Source organism: Mus pahari, chromosome 13 (genome assembly GCF_900095145.1).
Source record: "Mus pahari chromosome 13, PAHARI_EIJ_v1.1, whole genome shotgun sequence".
Taxonomy (NCBI): domain Eukaryota; kingdom Metazoa; phylum Chordata; class Mammalia; order Rodentia; family Muridae; genus Mus; species Mus pahari.
Window position 1 is genome coordinate 6,979,897 of NC_034602.1, and position 18,457 is coordinate 6,998,353.

The window sequence follows — 18,457 nt, forward strand, 5'->3', positions numbered from 1 at the left end:
GAGGAGAGGAGAGGAGAGGAGAGGAGAGAAGAGAAGAGAAGAGAAGAGAAGAGAAGAGAAGAGAAGAGAAGAGAAGAGAAGAGAAGAGAAGAGACAAGAAGAGGAGGAAAGAAAGGAAGAAGAAGAGGTGGAGGAAGAAAAAAAGAGGAACATTTAATGAAATTATATTAGGTGGACATAATTAAATAATCTTATATACCTAATTTATATATTTTTATATATTATATAAATATAATGTATATATTTTTGAGTTGTATTGGTTTCTCTGAGGAATCTCTACAAAGGGGCACATTTTAAATCTAAGACATGACAAATTCTAAAATATTCACAAAAAATAAAATCAATACTATCTTTATGAAAAAGAAAAACTCTTAACAATTTTACATAATTGACACTTTTTTACGGGGCAACTTACAGGAAATGGCAATCTTCAGCTGTTTCTGGATGAGCAAAGACCACACTCACTTCGAACAAGCTCTACAAATGACAAAGACAGGTTTTAAATGAGCAAAAGAAAACTAACAGCTACCAACTTATGAATGGAAATAGAAGTCAACTCCCAAAGGTTGGCTCAGAAAAGCTACAAGGAACCTAGAATACTAGAACTCTCAAACCTGCCTGTCTGCTTTAGAAGGGAGGTACTTCTAAACCTATTAACCAATGAGACTACCAAAACTGTCTCCATCCAAACCTCCCCAAATAAGTTTTTAAGTCAAATCATCTTGTGTCAGTGTCAGACGAATGCATACATTAGAATGAAGATGTATAAAAATTCAGGAGCTGGGGTGTTGGAGAGATGGCTCAGTGGTTAAGAGCACCAATTGCTCTTCCGAAGGTCCTGAGTTCAAATCCCAGCAACCACATTGTGGCTCACAGCATCTGTAACAAGATCTGACTCCCTCTTCTGGAGTGTCTGAAGACAGCTACAGTGTATTTACATATAATAAATAAATAAATCTTAAAAAAAAAATTCAGGAGCTGGAAGGAGATAACTAAAAATCAAAGAGCTCTTCTTCCAGGTACCTGAACAATTACTAGCAGGACAAAAACATTTTGTTCAAATCTTTAAGAAGTCTGGATGAAGCCTATGTGTACGTGTGTATGTGTGTGTATGTGTGTGTGTGTGTGTGTGTGTGTTTGTGTGTGTCTGCAAGTATCTGTGTGTCTGTGTGTGCGCGCACGCCTGCGTGTCTGCGTATCTGTGTGTGTGTGTGTGTGTGTGTGTGTGTGTGTGTGTATGTGTGTGCATGCACATGTCCATGTGTATGTGGAGGCAAGAGGCTAGCCTGATCTTCTGAAATGGAGTTAGACCAGGCTAGCCAGCATGCCCCGGAGATCCACCTCTGCTCAGCTTTTATGCAGCCTTGGCCATCCTCACCCTGGTCCAAATGTTCGTGTGGCAAACACCAGCTGACCCATCAAATTTATTCTTGAAACATTCAAATATGACTGTTAAAAAAGTATTTTTAATTTTTGTTTTTTCAAAAGTGATACTTCCCCATTATAAAATAATCAAATACAAGATGGGTTTTCCCACCAGGGTGAAACCATAAGCTGTTTGATATGATTCTCACTAGCCACTTCTCATTAGATGTTTTGGGAAAATGTCTTATTAATCTTACTTCATGCATAACTTTCAGTTATAAGGAATATGAGACATTGAGTTATAGAAAATATTTGTGTAATTTTAAAAATTGCTGCAGCAAGAAATTTTTTTATGTGAATAATTTCATGCTCTATACATCTTACCTCTGCAGAGACTATTCAAAATTTGATACTGAAGCAAAAGCTATAAATGTCACAAGCCAACTGTCTTTTTATTGAGTTCTCAGGACACTGAGCTCACTAGGTCTTTACCAAGCCTAGTCTCTAGAATCACAATGACAAATGGCTTCTGTTTTTTTCTGTATCCTAATCTACATAACAGAAATAAACCAAACCAAGTATTTTCTAGTAAAGAAGACCAGCTGAGACCTGCTCACACATTATTAGGTCTTTTGTCTCCCACTTTCTGTTCTTTGACTCAGTATGTAAAATTTAAAATTATCTGCTTCAAAACTGAAATTTGAGTTAAGAACAGTTTTTTAATGACTTCTCTAATTTCCAAAGTACTTTCATTATTTTGTTCCCCTCTCAGACCATCTGTGAGTTAGTTTTACTCTATTCTTCCAGTATTCGGTTTAAAAAGCTGATCCTGCTGGTCGCAGCACTTGAGAGGGAAAGGCAGAAGGGTCAAGAGTTCTCAGTTACACAGTAAGTTTGAGTCACGCCTGAGTTATAAGACCCTGTCTCAAAAAGCAATAAAAACTTAAAGGGATTATTTTTACAATGATTTGAGCATACATATCATTTAGAAGTTAGCTTCAGAAGATGGTGTTGTGACTTTACTTGAGTAGGAATATTTCTAATACTTGGGGAATCCCCTTCATGCAAAATGAGGAGTGACCCTGGACTAGGGAACCCCAATGTCTCATAAGCTGCGCACCCGCCCTGTTTTTACACAGGGCACACCTGATCAGCTTTCCCAGGACTGAGGGCAGACTATCTCTAGAATAGGAACAGTGGCCGGATGTCCCAGATTCAAAGGCCTAGTAATAGAGACTTGAAGTAACTCAGGTATTATGGAATGAACCCATTTCACTGTAGTTGAAAACCAAATGTCGATGTATTTCAAAGCAAGTTAAGCACAGATAAACCATTAAATAGTCTGGAGTTAATTCAATACTTGCTTTTTTTTTTTTTTAAATCCTGTGTGTGTATGTGTGTGCACATGCTTACGTATGTGTGCATGAGTGTATTTTGTTTGTGCAGTGTGTGAGTGTGTTTGTCTGTCTGTCTCTCTGTCTGTAAGTCAGAGGATAACCTGTCACCAAGTGGGTGTCAAGAACTGAAGCCAGGCCATGAGGCTTCCTGGCAAGCACCTTTACCCATGGAGCCATCTTCCTGGCTCCGTGCTCTGGTTTAACAGATTGCTTTGTAGCAGTAAACCTGTCCTTCCAGCTAAACTACAAGTACATGTCAGGTAAAGATTCTGTTCTAGATTTTTAAGGTCAATGTGTTCCCAGTATTTGTTATCTTCCTAAGTGTCCTGGATCACAAAGAGAAAAAGCAAACAAATAAGAGGCCTTAACATCAATTTAGAGAGTTCTAAATGAACATTTAAAACCTTCAGGGGCTAATCAGGTATCCAGCGTTAATGAGGTGAAGCAATGTCCCAGAGGTCACTAGTGCCACTGGCCATTGTCTGATACCTTCCCATCAGTGGGAACGCCCAGCTTCTCTGAAAACAGGGGGTGAGTTATCCACTTGTAGGCTTCTTTCAGCTGGACTACATCATTTCTTCCCAGGGATAGACTCTGCTTTCTGAATAATATAAGAATTCATTAAAAACTTCATTGTTCATGTTAAAGAGAAAAATATATGCAATTGTTTTAAAATAATGTGTAAATACTATGTGTCAGGCACTGTTTTATAAAGTAGATAAAAAATTAAATAAACCCAACAAAAATTCCTCACTTCATAGGCCTGTACTTTAGAGACAGCAAGGAACTGGCATTTTTAGTGGCACATGAGCCTATTTTTGAAGATTCAATGAAAAAAAGCATACTAATATATTTTCCTGAGTTGGAATTCCAAGATTTATATATTCTGGAAAGGTCAAATAAAGTTAATGTTTACTGCTTGGAATTACAAAACTAATACAATGTTATATCCATGCTACAAACGTTTGTATCTCCTCCCTTGCTAACATGGGACTTACGGGTATAGAAGTAAAAGCTGCAGTCTCCCCAAGGCCCCCACTGCCTAGGAAGAAACATTATATCCTCAAGTATCAACATTCTGAAACGTTCACCTGTGTAATATGAGTTAAATAACATCTCACATTTCCCTAAAATCTATTCATGAACCAATACATCTGGATAAATGCCCATTATGAGAGCTAGCTTTAGTATGCAACTTACAATTGTTAATAAAAAGGATCTGAGGAAGTAAATACAGAGTACAGCAGTACTGAAACTGATCTACTGCCTCAAGCTATTATTACTTAACTAACAAGCCTATATCATTCAAGTAACACCAAACACGATGATGGCCAGTCACAGGACTTCTTGTGTCAACAGATAGGGCAGAGTCCAATCATGATAATCTCTTTTATTTGCTTTTGTTGTTGTTATTGTTTGGAGACAGGAATTCTCTNTGTAGCCCTGGCTGTCCTGGAACTCAGGTACACCACACTAACCTTGAACTCAGAGCTCTGACTGGCTGGCTCTGCCTTCCGAGTGCTGGGACTAAAGGTGAGTGCTAGCACACTCCGCCCTGAGTCATCCGTCTGACTGTCTAATCTTCACTGATGGAGTTATTACCTAAAACAATACCCTTACAATCGGCAAGACCAGCAGAAACTACTAACTGCAGGCCAGAAACAGTCAGGTAGTAGTTACAATGACCTGATCTGGGAGAGATTGTGTGGGTACTAGGACTCAAACTAGGATCCTCTGGAAGAGTAGCCAGTGTTCTCAACTATGGAGCCATCGCTCCAGCCCCAAGAACATATATTTTAAACAGAAAAATAAACTATTTTAAAATTGTTTATAAACCTGAGACTCTAAAGAGCTAAAAGCTAATCCTGTTAAAACATTGTTCTCTATAAACTTAAAAAAAAATGTTATACCTAAATTTTTAGGCTTTGAAACTTAGAAACGTAAAACCTCATTAAGCCTGCAGTCTTTGGCAAATATGTGATTATTGTTCCTTTAAAAAGAGAAGATTCAGACATAAAATACAAAATAAACAACAACAACAACAAAAAAAAAAAACAGGTTAACTATTCTCTTTCTATAAACCTCAGAACCACAGATAAGCTTCTAATATAGAAAGCTGTTTTCTTCTGGGGTTTTTCCCACTAAAATACACAGGAACCTCCAATAATCACATAGCCTCTCTTTAAGTCACAGAATGTTTAGTTAAAAACAAAACGAAACTCTGAAGAATAAACAGCTTTTTTTTTTTTTAAATGCAGCTGGCAACCAAATCCTGATTTGAACATGTAAGATTCTGTTTACATAACTTGACGTGTGGTTTTCTTCACTACAGAAATAGTTCATTTAACTACATAGTACCACCCTGAGAAAGGTATATATTATATATTGTATTTAACACCATATTACATTCTTTAAATCCAAAGATCTAAATTCCAAAGCCTGTAAGAGATTGCCAATAGGTGTTATGTATAAACTCACAGTTGCTCTGACCTAAGCAGAATTTTACTTTTATGGTTTATCATCTAGTTTTATTTATAACTTAGCTTCAAGTACAAGTCTAAAATTTATTATCTTAAGATAGCCTCCCAAACTACATTTAAAAAATGCCTAATGCTGTAAATATGTATCTACAGTCACATCAAATGAGTCGGTCTGGGCAGTGTAAGGCACTTGGTCCTTGCTGTGTAAGGAAGCAAACTGGTCATGGTACATAAAGAAGGTATCTCATGTGCCAATGTCTCTATAGCTACTGAGTCTGCTCTAAAAGATGAGGTGGTAGTCGTAGCATAGTAAAAGTAATCTAAGAACTAGGTAGCTTGTATTTAAATGACGGTAAAAACTCCCCACTTCAATTACTTACCCCATTTCCTGTTTTACCAACAACCATGCAGCGTGCTGTAGGCAAGTCAGTCACACCCAGAAAGAAGAGAAAAGGGAAAGTATTCAGTAACAATGAAGCTCCAACATCCTTAGCAAAGGGCTTAAACAATTTGCTAATTAAGGTTCCTCTTATTAGATGATGGGCCAGTATTTACTGCAGTGGCCTCAGGCTCCGTTCAAATAAAAACAGTAAGGCTTCACTTTGCAGTGCTGACTTGCTGTGGTCTAGGAATAGAAAGTAGCAAGGCCTTGTGGTATACACCAACAAACCTAGCACTAGGGAGAAGCAGGAAGATCAGAAGTTCAAGGCCAGCCTTGGCTACCTAGCAAGTTTGAGGCAAACCTGAGTGACATAAGACCCTATCTCAAAAAACAACAGCCCAAAGTGATTGAGCACACATACTACTTCTAAAACATAGAACTGAAGAATCTCATGTTCATTTTTTTATAACTCTATCTGGCTCATGATATATTTATATGGTCAGGAGTTAATGTAGTATTTCTGCCTGCAACTCTCTGAAATACAACAAAAACCAAGACAAACTTACCCAAATGAAATAATAGATATACAATAAAATATATAATAAAATAAATATAGTAAGATGGTAGAATCTAATATGGGTCGACATTTCAACTTTTTTCATGCACTTAAAAATTCTGCAATGTTAGGGAAAACTTATTCTGGGAAAGAATAGTTAAAACTTGCAAAACGCTGGAGGCAGCTCAGAGACTATAAACACAGGCTGTCCTTCCAGAGGACCTGAGTATGGTTCACAGCATCCACACAGGCGCTCACAGCCTCATTCACTCCTCTCTGGTCCTGATGGGTGTTGGGTATGCACATACATACAGGCAGGCCACCACTCAGTAAGCACACACTTAATACACATCAGCAACACCGAGTGCTGAGCTCTAGCTAGACCACTAAGGGGAGGTTGTGGTTGTTACAACACAAATCAGATGCCACATTATGGTTGCAGGATTCGATTCATTCCTTTGCACCCCCATACTGCTATGGGAATTCCGGAGTCTCCCTCATTGGTCAATATGAGCTATAGAAAACTCATTGGGCACAATCTCATACTCCTTTCTCTGCATTTCTGTTGTTTTGAGACAGGTTCTCATTGTGTAACCCTAGGTGGCCTAGACTATGCTGGCCTTGGCCTGCATTGCCTCCAAAGTGTAGGGACTAGATGTGTGCGCGACAATGCCTGGCACCTCGGTACTTTTTAGTGACCTTTCTGTCTCTTCTTTTGAGTTACTTCCTCATGAAGGCATCAGTTTATCTTATCACATCATGATTATAAAGTGGCAGAAAACTGGAGGTTGCTTAGGGAAACCAGATAACCATGGGCAGTACAAAATTAAATCAAAAGCCTTCAGTTCTTTCCTAAAAAGTCTTCCCTTCCCAATCCTCTATAGGCTCCCTGCTCAAGCAAGCTGCAGGTTGGAGAAAAGGAATCACACAGCAGTTGATGAAAGGCTGAATCCCCAAGAGGTCAGTATTGCTCAATTATTCAATGTTCACCACATGCTAAGTATGCCCCAGATCTGTTTCTGCCTAGGAAAAGAAGCATGTCTCTCCTTCTCAGGTCACCAAGAAAAACTTTAATAAATGTTCTACTCTTTAGACAGCTGGGGAAAAAAATCCATTCTCCAGAGTAATCAATAAATTCTGCTACCCCAACAGAATCAAATGGCATTAAAGTTAACAAGTTTAATCAAGTTTGATACTAGAGGCAATATGTTACCTCCTAAGAGTACAGGAGAAACACAGTTTAATCCTAGACTTAGCTCACCATTAGCTGAGAGTTCATTCTACCTAGGCAAATCCTAGGGAAGCTGACCAACTGCGTGCTGAGGTGTTGTGTGTGCTGGTAACACAGCCCGGATGCTACTAGCACTCTTCTAAATACAAAGGAGAGTGAGCTGGGGACTAGGACCCATCTCTCCATGAGCTTCCTGACTAGACACATGACCAGCCACCTGCTGTGCATGCTACCACATCTTCCTGCCTCTGGGAACACTGAGCCAAAACAACCCCCTTCCTGCCCTCAGCTAAGACTGATAACTAAGACAGACAAAACTGGAGAACTCAATCTTTCGTTTCGGAGTGTCAAATCTGGACATGAACTTGAAGACTAAAACCAAAACATAGGAAGAGCCACGTTTGTATGCATACAGCACCTCACAGCTGTGTACAAAAGCAACAATTGGTCCTTGAGTCTACACGACTCATCAGGCATCATATGACATATTCACCTTTCTTCTGTGCTAGTGCAGGAAGATGGCGGAGAGCCACTTGTGCTGACATTTATCACACCTGGGGAAATTTAGCACAAGAAAGTCCTGAGTTTCAAGGTCTGGGGAGTGGAAAGGAAAGTCTGGCTTGGAAATAATCAAGATACACCGTATACATGTATGAAATTTCAAAGAATAAATAAAAATTATTATTAAAAAGATAGTCATATCCTGGAAACATGAAGAGAAAATGACCAGCCCACTCTTTTTTATTTCTTATTTCCTACCTGGTCCCTATAGACATATAGGTCTATAACAAAGATGTCTGGGAGAGAACAAAAGTTTGTGCAGAGGCAGGCACTATCTCTGTCGCCTGCCAGCTGGCTTTGTGTTTGTCCCTGCATATCTGAGTCATAGGTAAAAGGGTTCAACACTTTGTCATTGGTGGGGATACTTCATGTATAGTAAGATCTCGCTGACGTGCAGAAAGACAGACAAGTCTTTGTCTATGAGCAAACTCATAAAATAAAAAGAAAGGCAGTGAAATGACAAGACACATTAGTAGCATGGGGGTGAGGGTGATAACATCGCTGGGTTCTATCTGAGGACACGGGATGCTGAGTTTTGAGGAATGGTTCTGAGGACTGGCTGGGTAACCAATGGAGGAAGTATATTCTAGGTGCAAAGCCAGAGGGTGCTAGGAAGGGTCTGGGAGCCCTAACAATGCTAAGACTGGGTGGCAGGGGAGGCAAAGGAAGAGTCAGGAACTTAGTTCACAGGACCACGGTCCCCACGCATAGGGACACAGGAAGATTCCATGCTAAGGCAAACTCAAAAAAGCATTTCACGTAATGGGCGGGATGAGCATATCTGTCCCCAGAAACACTCACTGGGATTGAAGGATGAAGGAAGACACGAACTAAACAAGCCAAAGACACTTGGTAATAAACCAGTGATTCAAGCAAGGAATAACGTGTTATAGCACAGCTGCCGAAGAATGAGCACAGAGGTGACTTTGAGAAGTAAGGACAGGGGCTGGAAAGATGGTTCAACAGCTAGGAGCACTGGATGCTCTTATAAAGGACCCATGCTCAATTCCCAACACCCACAGTTTACAACCCTTTGTAACTCCACTTTCCTGGGGTCCAATGTCCTCTTCTGGTTGGTTGTGGGCACTGCATGCATACAGTGCACATACACACACATGCACTAAAAAAAAAGTTAAAGAGATAAGAAAGGCACAGACTAGCAGGACTTCCACACCAGCAGGCATTTGGAAGTTTCTAAATACTAGCAATGTCATTGAAACCCTGAAGCGCACGTCTCTTCAATTTATTTACAACAAAGATGGTATACATATGGACTTCTCTCAGTAGGGAATGCTAACAGTTATGTGGGCAGTTAGGGGCATCAAAACGCCTTTTTCTCATACCTAATGTCCCAACAAACAAACAAACAAGCGCGCGCGCGCACACACACACACACACACACACACACACACACACACNAGAGAGAGAGAGAGAGAGAGAGAGAGAGAGAGAGAGAGAGTGACAGAGCCACAGAGAGCTCCTCTGTTGTTTTTCTCTGAGAGATTGAGAAAAAGAAAATGAAACAAGACACTAAGACTTCCTTTACTCTAGGTTTCCCCACTATGTTGCAATAAAACTGGAGAGTGTTAAAAGGCTTTCTTGTGAACTAGGAAAGACAGGGAAAGCAAGGACAGAGCAACACAGACAGAATAAATTTGCAGGGCCCAATCAGGTTACAGGTCTATTTACAAAGCACTAGAATGGCTATGCTGTGAGTTTTAAGGCTTTCCACTGTGCTTTCCAAACCTGCTGGTTTTTTTGCTCTCAAAGATTTGACTGGGAACTAGGAAATCCCATGAGTGGGATGGAAGAAAAGGTAGGGAGGGTGATATCAAATAGGCAGAATGCCTGTGAAGGAAACTATTCATGAGCTATAACTTAGCAGCTGAATCCAGGTAATTCTAGAATTGAAACCATTAGTGAAGCGAGGACCATCTGCTGCCAACAGGTATAGCTGGGAGGTGCAAATATATTTCCCTTTGAGCTTGGTGTTGGAATACTTACCCTAACAAAACTCAGTGACTCAACCTTTGTCCTACAGGCTTCCAGGCCCCCACAGCACTGTTCCACGAACTCACTCGACCATCATGAGATAAGACTGGCCTATAACAGGCAGCAACTTTTTTGGAGAAGTTCCTAACTCTTCCAGCCCATTGCTAGAGAATCCTATGCCTTCCTACAGGCCATCATCAAAAGACATGGACAAGAACACCAACACAGATGCTAATAGCATGAGAATTCTCGTGGGGCCTCAACCCTAGACAAAGAGCTACAGGTTACTAAGAAATGCTGTAAGAGGAAATCCTCTTCCCCAGGGAAGAGCCTCCCAAATGGCTATGTAATGCCAAGTGGTCCACTCTAGTCATATACACACAAGTCATTATACACATGGGTAGCAACAATTAGAGAAAAAGAGTCCAGAAGCTAAGAGTCTGAGAGAAGCCAGGTGGGGGTATATGGAAGCATATCAGCATTAGGGGGAAGAGAAAATGACAGAATTGATTTCAAATGAATTCTAGCTCATCTAGAGCACCTGTGCAAACAGGACAAACCCAGCCCCAGGGAACCACACTGAGTAGGCCAGGACTTCCAGCGGCAGCTCAGCTCACCAGCATCCGTGAGCAAACAATAAATGAGTAAAGACAGAGACGACTGCACTTGCAATACAGAAGATGAATACATGAACTTGCAAAAAAGGTAAGTTGTTACACTGTCCTGGCTAGTTCTGTGTCAACTTGACACAGACAAGAGTCATCTGAAAGGAGAGAACCCTAGTTGAGAAAATACCTCATAAGCTCCAGCTGTAGGAGCCTGGAAAATGGTAGTACAACCTTTAGTCCTAGCACTTGGGAGGCAGAGGCAGGTGGATCTCTGTGAGTTCTGGCCAGGCTCATCTATAGAATCAGTTCGAGGACAGCCAAGGCTACACAGAGAAACCAAAAAATAAAAAATAATAAGATAAATAAAAAAATAAAGCCTAGTTGTAGTATATTTCCTTAATTAGTGATTGATGAGGGAGGGCCCAGCCCATTATGTGTAGAGCCATCCCTGGGCTGGTGGCCCTGGGATCTACAAGAAAGCAGCCTGAGCAAGCCACGGAAAGCAATCCAGTAAGCAGCAGCCTCCATGGCCTCTGCATCAGCTCCTGCCTCCAGGTTCCTGCCCTGTTTGGGTTCCTGTCCTGAGTTCCTTCCATGATGGACAGAGGATTCAGAAGCATAAGCCTAACAAACCCTTTCCTCCCCAACTTGCTTTTGGTCATGGTGTTTCACCATAGCAAAAGAAATCCAAATCAAACCAACAACTAGACCAGGTTCTCCAAAACTTTGATTACATGATCTGTCACTTTCTGAAGTTTCTGAGGATTCCAAATACCTTGCTTATGCTAGCTGTACCTGTCATTATTTATCGTATCATAAAGTGAAAGTATACATTTCAAAACAAACTCATTGCCTGTCAACATAACACCCTGCAAAAATGTATATCTCAAACAAAATTATTTAGTAAGGAATAATTTAACTGTATATTAAGACAGTCAACTCAACTAGCAGTACTATAGGACTGAGATATCACAAGATAAACAATACATGGGAGTGCTGGAGCATGTGTGAGTATGTGTGTGTGCACACAAACATGCATACAACTTTCCTAATAACCAAATAAAAAAAATGTTACAGGAAAATAATAGATCCCACTAAACTTTCAACTAAGATTTAAAACATATACATTCACAAATACCTAAGATTAAATATTACATAATTGAGAGACATAAACAAATTGAAAAATTATAGAAAAATTTTCCATAAACCAAAGTTTTATAAAAACTATAAATTCATACTTACTGAATTGACCATAAACAAAAGTAAATGACAAATAATAGACTGAAAACATAGAGCAGGCAAAGCCTAGCAACGCCATGCCCCAGGCAGCTCCTACTGCTCAATTTTTAAAATATCAGATGCAAAGATTAAAATGTGGGAAAAGAAACCCAAATAGTTCCCAGTACTTGGCAGGAGAGTCAGGAGAGTCGGGAGTTCAAGGTCAGAGCCACTGGGCTCTATAGCAAGTTGAAGGGCTGCCTGGATTGCATGAGGACCTGCTTAAAAAGTAAAACTGGCTCAGAGGTTAAGAGCCATTGATTGTTCTTGGAGAAGTTCAACTCAGAGTCAGCATAGTAGGTCACAACCTTTAGAAACTCTACTCCTAGGGAATCCAAACCCCTTTTCTTACCTCCTCAGGTACAGACACACATTTGGTGCACAAACGCACATGCAGGCAAAACACTCACATAAGACACTAAAATAAATAAAACTTTAAAAATAAAGTAAAATCAGAAAATGGAGAGATCTCCCATGGTCAAGGATTGGTAGAATTAACATAGTAAAATGGCCATCCTACCAAAGGCAATCTGCAGATTCAATGCAATCCCCATCAAAATCCCAACGCAATTCTTCAAAGACATGGAAAGAGCAATTCTCAAAGTCATCTGGAAAGGCAAAAACCCAGAATAGCAAAAATAATTCTTAACAATAAAAGGACAGCTGGGGGAACCACCATCCCTGACCTCAAGCTTTACTACAGAGCAATGGTGATAAAAACTGCATGGTACTGGTACAGAGACAGACATGTTGATCAAACTTATGTACACTTGATCTTTGACAAAGAAGCCAAAAATATACAATGGAAAAAGGAAAGTATCTTCAATAAATGGTGCTGGTATATCTGGCTGTGTGTAGAAAAATGAAAATAGACCCATATTTGTCACTTTGCACAAAGCTCAAGTCCAAGTGGATCAAGAACCTCAACATAAAATCAAATACACTGAATCTAGTGGGAAAGAGCTTCGAACTCATTGGCACAGGGGGAAATTTCCTAAACAGAACTCCAGTGGCTCATGCACAAAGATCAAGAATTGATAAATGGGACCTCATGAAACTGGGAAGCTTATGTAAGACAAAGGACATAGTCAATAAGAAAAATCGGCAACCTACAGATTGGGAAAAACTTCACTAACCCCACATCTGATAGAGGGCTAATAACCAAAATATATAAAGAACTCAAGAAGCTAATCACCAAAAAACAACCCAATCAAAACCATGGGGCATAGAACTAAACAAAGAACTCATAACAGGGGAATCTTGAATGGGCTGAGAAGCATCTAAAGAAATCTGGAGTGTAAACTAAAGAAAAAAAGAAAAAAAGAAACTCAAAGACAAAAAACACATGATCATCTTGTTAGATGCTGAGAAAGCATTTGACGAAATCCAACACTCCTTCATGATAAAAGTCTTTTAAGGCTGGGTGTGGTGGCACATGCCTTTAATCCCAGCACTTGGGAGGCAGAGGCAAGCAGATTTCTGAGTTTGAGGCCAGCCTGGTCTACAGAGTGAGTTCCAGGACAGCCAGGGCTACACAGAGAAACCCTGTCTTGAAAAATAAAAAAACAAAAAACAAAACAAAACAAAAAACCTGAAGGAGATCTAAGTGCCAGTTGATTGGTTAAATGAACTATTTAAGGCAATAAAATTGAACCATGTGAGCTCTGTATTGAAGAGTTCATCACATGTTGTTGCAATTTTATAGAGCATGAATGCCCCATTAAAATCCAAACTAAAATACAGCATACATGTGTTCTATACATGTAACGAAAAGTGTAGAAAATACACTAAAATGCTGCTCTAGAAAACTAGAAGTAGGAAAGAGGAACATTAACTTCATATACTTCTGGGTCGTTTCACTTTCCAATAAAGTATGTACCTTACAAAGAAAAAGTCATGTAATTTCATTTCTTTCATGACTATTTCTAGAAATTTCAGTCAATTCCTGAGCTCGCAAGATGCTTTGTAGAACAACACATCTCAGTTCGTCACCAAATTCATTTATTAAACACAGACTAAAAGTGACAGATCAGAAATAAATGCTACACATTATATTTGCTTGAAAACTACTAGAACCCTGTTACTGACTACAGCAGAAAGAGTATTTGCCGTATTTTTCTTCTTTAAACTTTTATTAGTGTATATTCACTGTACAAAATATTTCATAAGTTTTGTTCATCTATTGGAAGAATGTTTATTTACTTATTTATCTATTTTATTTATTCATTCATTTTTTTAATTTACTTATTCATTTATAGCGTCTCTCTATGTAGTCATGGCTGTCCTGGAACTTATTATGCAAACCAAGCTGGCCCTTTCAGATTCCTTTTATGCTCTTCCAAAGAAGTCTGGCTTTCTTTAGCATATCTTCTCTTCAAGAAACAGAGTAGACTCAGAGGAAGTCTGTAAGGGTTAAAATGGGGGTAGGACGGGGATGCAGCAGGCTGGTTAAGTCCTAGCACCACGCAGACCAGGCATGGTAGCACTCATCTATGCAGCTGCAATTCCAGGGCTTGGGGCCTGGACAGAAGCAGGAGTAGTGGTTCCAGGACATCCTCTGCTGCTTAGCACACTCAAGGTCAACCTGTGTCTAAATAAATAGACAACAGCTCTAAAGGACTCTAAAAATCAACAGGCTCTCAAGGCATTTTTTAAGATCATGTAATTAACATGTTAAGTACAAATTTGTTTTTATCTGTTCATTAAGACACCACCCAAAGGCACTTTCAGGCTAGAATCTGAATAACCGAAGCACATCAGTTACATACTTATTCCATGTACTTAAAGACAGAAAGTTCTACTATTTTAAAATAATCTATGTCCTACTTTCTTCAGTTAAGAAGAGAACAGTTCCCCAATTCTTTGTAAACTTCCCCATCTGCACTAGTGGCTCAAGAGCTGTGATAACAGAATCGCCTGTGAAATGTAAAATGCACCAGAACCCCCCACAGCAATCTCATTATTAAAGAAAGAGATTTCTCCAAACTATTATAATGTAAAAGTTGGGTTAGGTGCCAAGTTACTGATATCTACATTTTCTAAATGTCTAACAAAGCATTTCCTACATCCACATCAAGTTTTCCCTGTGCTCTGAGGGTTACTGTACCACCCGCCCACTTGTTTTCCAGAGGTTTGCCCATGGAGGCCCAGCACTGGGACCAGAAGGAGACCAGAACATATTCTGGGAAACATTCAATTCTAAGACAGCTGGAACTGTCTTAGAACTGGAACTGGGTTCAAGTTCTCTCTCCCATTTTACAGCAAGTGACATAGGAAAATTAAGCACATTTTATGGAAAATGTGCCCCTGAAAAATTAAAATGAAATAATCAACAAAAATGTTCATTGTTTTTATAACACAATTGCCTGAAGCTTTGTACAATAATTTAAAAATAGAGATGTTTTATTTCTTCTTCCTCCTCTTCCTCTTTCTCTTCTTTTTCTTCTACTTCCTCCCCCTCCTGTGATACTAGAAACTGAATCTAGGACCTGGCACCTACTAGGCCAATCACTCCACACTGAGCTACAGTCCCTGTTCTTTTTGTATCTGAGTCAGGGTTTCAGTAACTTACTCAGTCTTTGAACTCATAATTTTCCTGCCTCACCTTCCTAAGTAGCTAAGATTATAGTCCAGTATGGCCAAAGCTGCCTCTAATTTGGTTCTTTAGTTTTGTTTTTTGCTTTTCAAACAGGTGTCTGCTATGCAGTCCTGGCCAACCAGTGACTCTCCACGCAGCCTGTGGCACTGCAGCCTAAGCTTAGTACTGGGATCCTGGCATGTGCCAATACATCCAGCCTTCTGAGAAGCTTTTGAACATTTTAACAAAGAGGAATTCTTGGACCCTTCCTTGTCTCTCCCAAATGTTTAATTCTAGCTTTAGGCAAAAACTTTAAGGCATAATATAATGAATATTTGAATGGAACAGAGTCTGTAGTGGGCTGACTTCAAGCTATTAATGCTTGGCAACTGAAGTGCAGGTCAAAAAAGGCAAATGAGCAAGACAAATCTAATCACACCTGTCAACAAAGTCTAACGGTAGGACATACTAGCTTTTACGGGGAAAGGGGGACTCTTAACAGGAGAGGGCACAGGGAGGAGAAAACAGAGGGAAAAGGAGAAAACAGTGATAAACAACACTGTGGGTGTTTGAAAAAGCCATAAACATTATTTTATGTGTTTAAATACATGTGTACATATACATGTGTGTATATAAATGGATAAACAGATGTTCCCCTACAAGTGTCAATAGACTAACAAAAACCCCCATGCTAAGCATTGGAAACCCCTCCAAGTTGTTGGTCAGGGGAGCCTAAGAGACCCCCCACAACAAGACAGCCTACTGTCTCCCCTTTGGTTGCCTTCCAGAACTCGAAGGCCCTATTGTGAAGGCACTACACAGTTTGGAAGCAAGCCATGGAGGAGTCAAGCTAGAACTGTCCTGGAAGATTCCCTGAGGACTAGCTTTCATGCCAAGGGAAACAGCAACCAATAGTCCTACATAGATATAAAGCCTATGAACCACAACAGTGACAAACATAGCAAGAGATCTGTGCGAAGCAGTGGCACCACAGGTGACCCACACTGGTCAAAATGCAGAGGAGTGGCCATGAGGTGCCCAGCCCCTGCTGATACCCTGACAATATGACCCTACACCTGAGTTCAGGGAACATCACTGAAGAAGGAGTGGAAAATTTTAAGAGCCCAAGAACCTCAATATTAGGATTGACTCAAAACCTACACAAGGACACCACCAGTCCACACACTAACGCAATAAAGGATTACAAGCCACAATATGAAGAGCTGCAGGGGAACAATGGCTGAGAGAGAGGGAAGACCAGTCTCTGGGATGAGCCCCAACAGGTTATTTAATCTCAAGTGGTCAGCCCCAGACACATGGACATTAGAACATTATTAATGGGTTCTCCCCCACCCCTACTCTCTGTGTGTGCACACAGATGTACATATGAAAGATAGTTCTCTCTTTCCACCACAGACTCTGGGAAATCATGCATGAATGCAAGCATGTGTGTCATAATAATAATTCCAGGAAGAGGTCATGAACTTAAAAGGGGGACAGAGAAGAGGCTGAGGGGGTAAAGAAAGGCCAGAAACAACATAAATACTATACAAATGTAGGAAATTCTCAACAGCAACTTAGAGTTCTGGCTTTTTAAAAGATCCTGGGGAGCAAAGGCAGAACTCTAAGTTCTGTTCCGTGCAGAGCCGGCCAACACCTTTATTAGGACACCTTGACATAACATGTGCAGAAAAGGTAAAAGGAGGTAGGGAAGGGAGAACCCACCAGGGCTAAAAACCAAGTGAGGGGGGGGAAAAAAACCCAGATTCCTAAGAATAATTTGGTGACAAACTGTCTAAATGCTAGATCTAATGACAGAGGCTGGCTGTATGGGAAATTTCAATCAAATTTCTGAAGAATAGAAAGCAAAATAATTAAACAAAGACATTTAGGAGAGATGACTCAGCGGGAAAAAGATTTTGCTGTTCTTGCAAAGGACATGAGTTCAGTTCCCAGCACCCACATGGTGGCTCACAACCTTGTAACTCCAGTTCCAGGGGACCTGACACCCTCTTCTGACCTCTGTGGTGCATATGCATATACATATACACTTGGGCACATACACATAATAAAAACACATATTTTTTTAACAATCTTTATAACATTAGGACTGGTGTGATGGTGTGTTCACCTGCCATGCAAGGCCGGGGCCTGAGTTCAGGCTCTGAAAGCCACAGAGGAGGAAAGCATGAGCCGGCTCTGCTGAGTCTCCCTGTCATCCCACATGCTCGCCGCAGCACGTGCGTTCCTACATCCTCTCTCACATACAAAATAAGTAAAATGCTGTAAAAAGAACTTAGTTGTAAAGGGGAGAAGTAGGTGGGAGAAAGAGTAGCCAAAGCAAAGATGACCAGAATACAATGATACATGTACAACCAGAATACAATGATACATGTACGACCAGAATACAATGATACATGTACGACCAGAATACAATGATACATATATGAAAACATAACCAGTTATTCTGTAGCTGACTGAGTGAAAAGGCTTACTACTCTTTTGGTTCAGAGATGATTATTAGGGGCTTGAGTGTAGAGTGTTTCCCTAGCATACATGAAGCACTGAGGAGGTGGAAGCAGGAAGATCAGGAGTTGAAGGCCATCCTCAGGTACAGGCAAAGTTTGAGGCCAGCCTGGGCTACATGGGACTGTCTCCAAAAAAAGGTGGTTAAATATTTATATAAGTGTAATTAATAACAAATTTTCCTTACACTTCTCTTCAACCTAGCAATTTCCCATCATACAACCTTATAATATATTGACATTCTAAGTGTCTAGATTGTATGTCAATTCCATTAACTTCCAAACTAATAGAAATTCATTTGTCATATTTTTCTCCATATTACTCATGAAAGTAATTTGTGAAAACACTTGTAAAACAACAGCAAACAAATGAACAAAAATAAGAAAGAAAAGAGAGAACAAAAAGAGAGAAAGGAAGGAAGGAAGGAAGGAAGGAAGGAAGGAAGGAAGAAAGAAAGAAAGAAAGAAAGAAAGAAAGAAAGAAAGAAAGAAAGAAAGAAAGAAA

At 40.0% G+C, this 18,457-nt stretch overlaps 1 protein-coding gene across 2 annotated transcripts in view; it reads right to left on the reverse strand.

Moving 5' to 3' along the window:
• Nucleotides 1-18,457, reverse strand: part of Pus10 (pseudouridine synthase 10) — a 64,462-nt gene that overhangs the window by 25,411 nt on the left and 20,594 nt on the right. For both annotated transcript variants that reach the window (XM_029545093.1, XM_021210940.2), the window contains exons 5-7: nucleotides 5,623-5,657; nucleotides 3,252-3,363; nucleotides 416-477 (exon numbers count right to left, since the gene is read on the reverse strand). In XM_029545093.1, coding sequence (XP_029400953.1) covers nucleotides 416-477; nucleotides 3,252-3,363; nucleotides 5,623-5,657 — 209 coding nt within the window. The remainder of the gene's footprint in view (nucleotides 1-415; nucleotides 478-3,251; nucleotides 3,364-5,622; nucleotides 5,658-18,457) is intronic.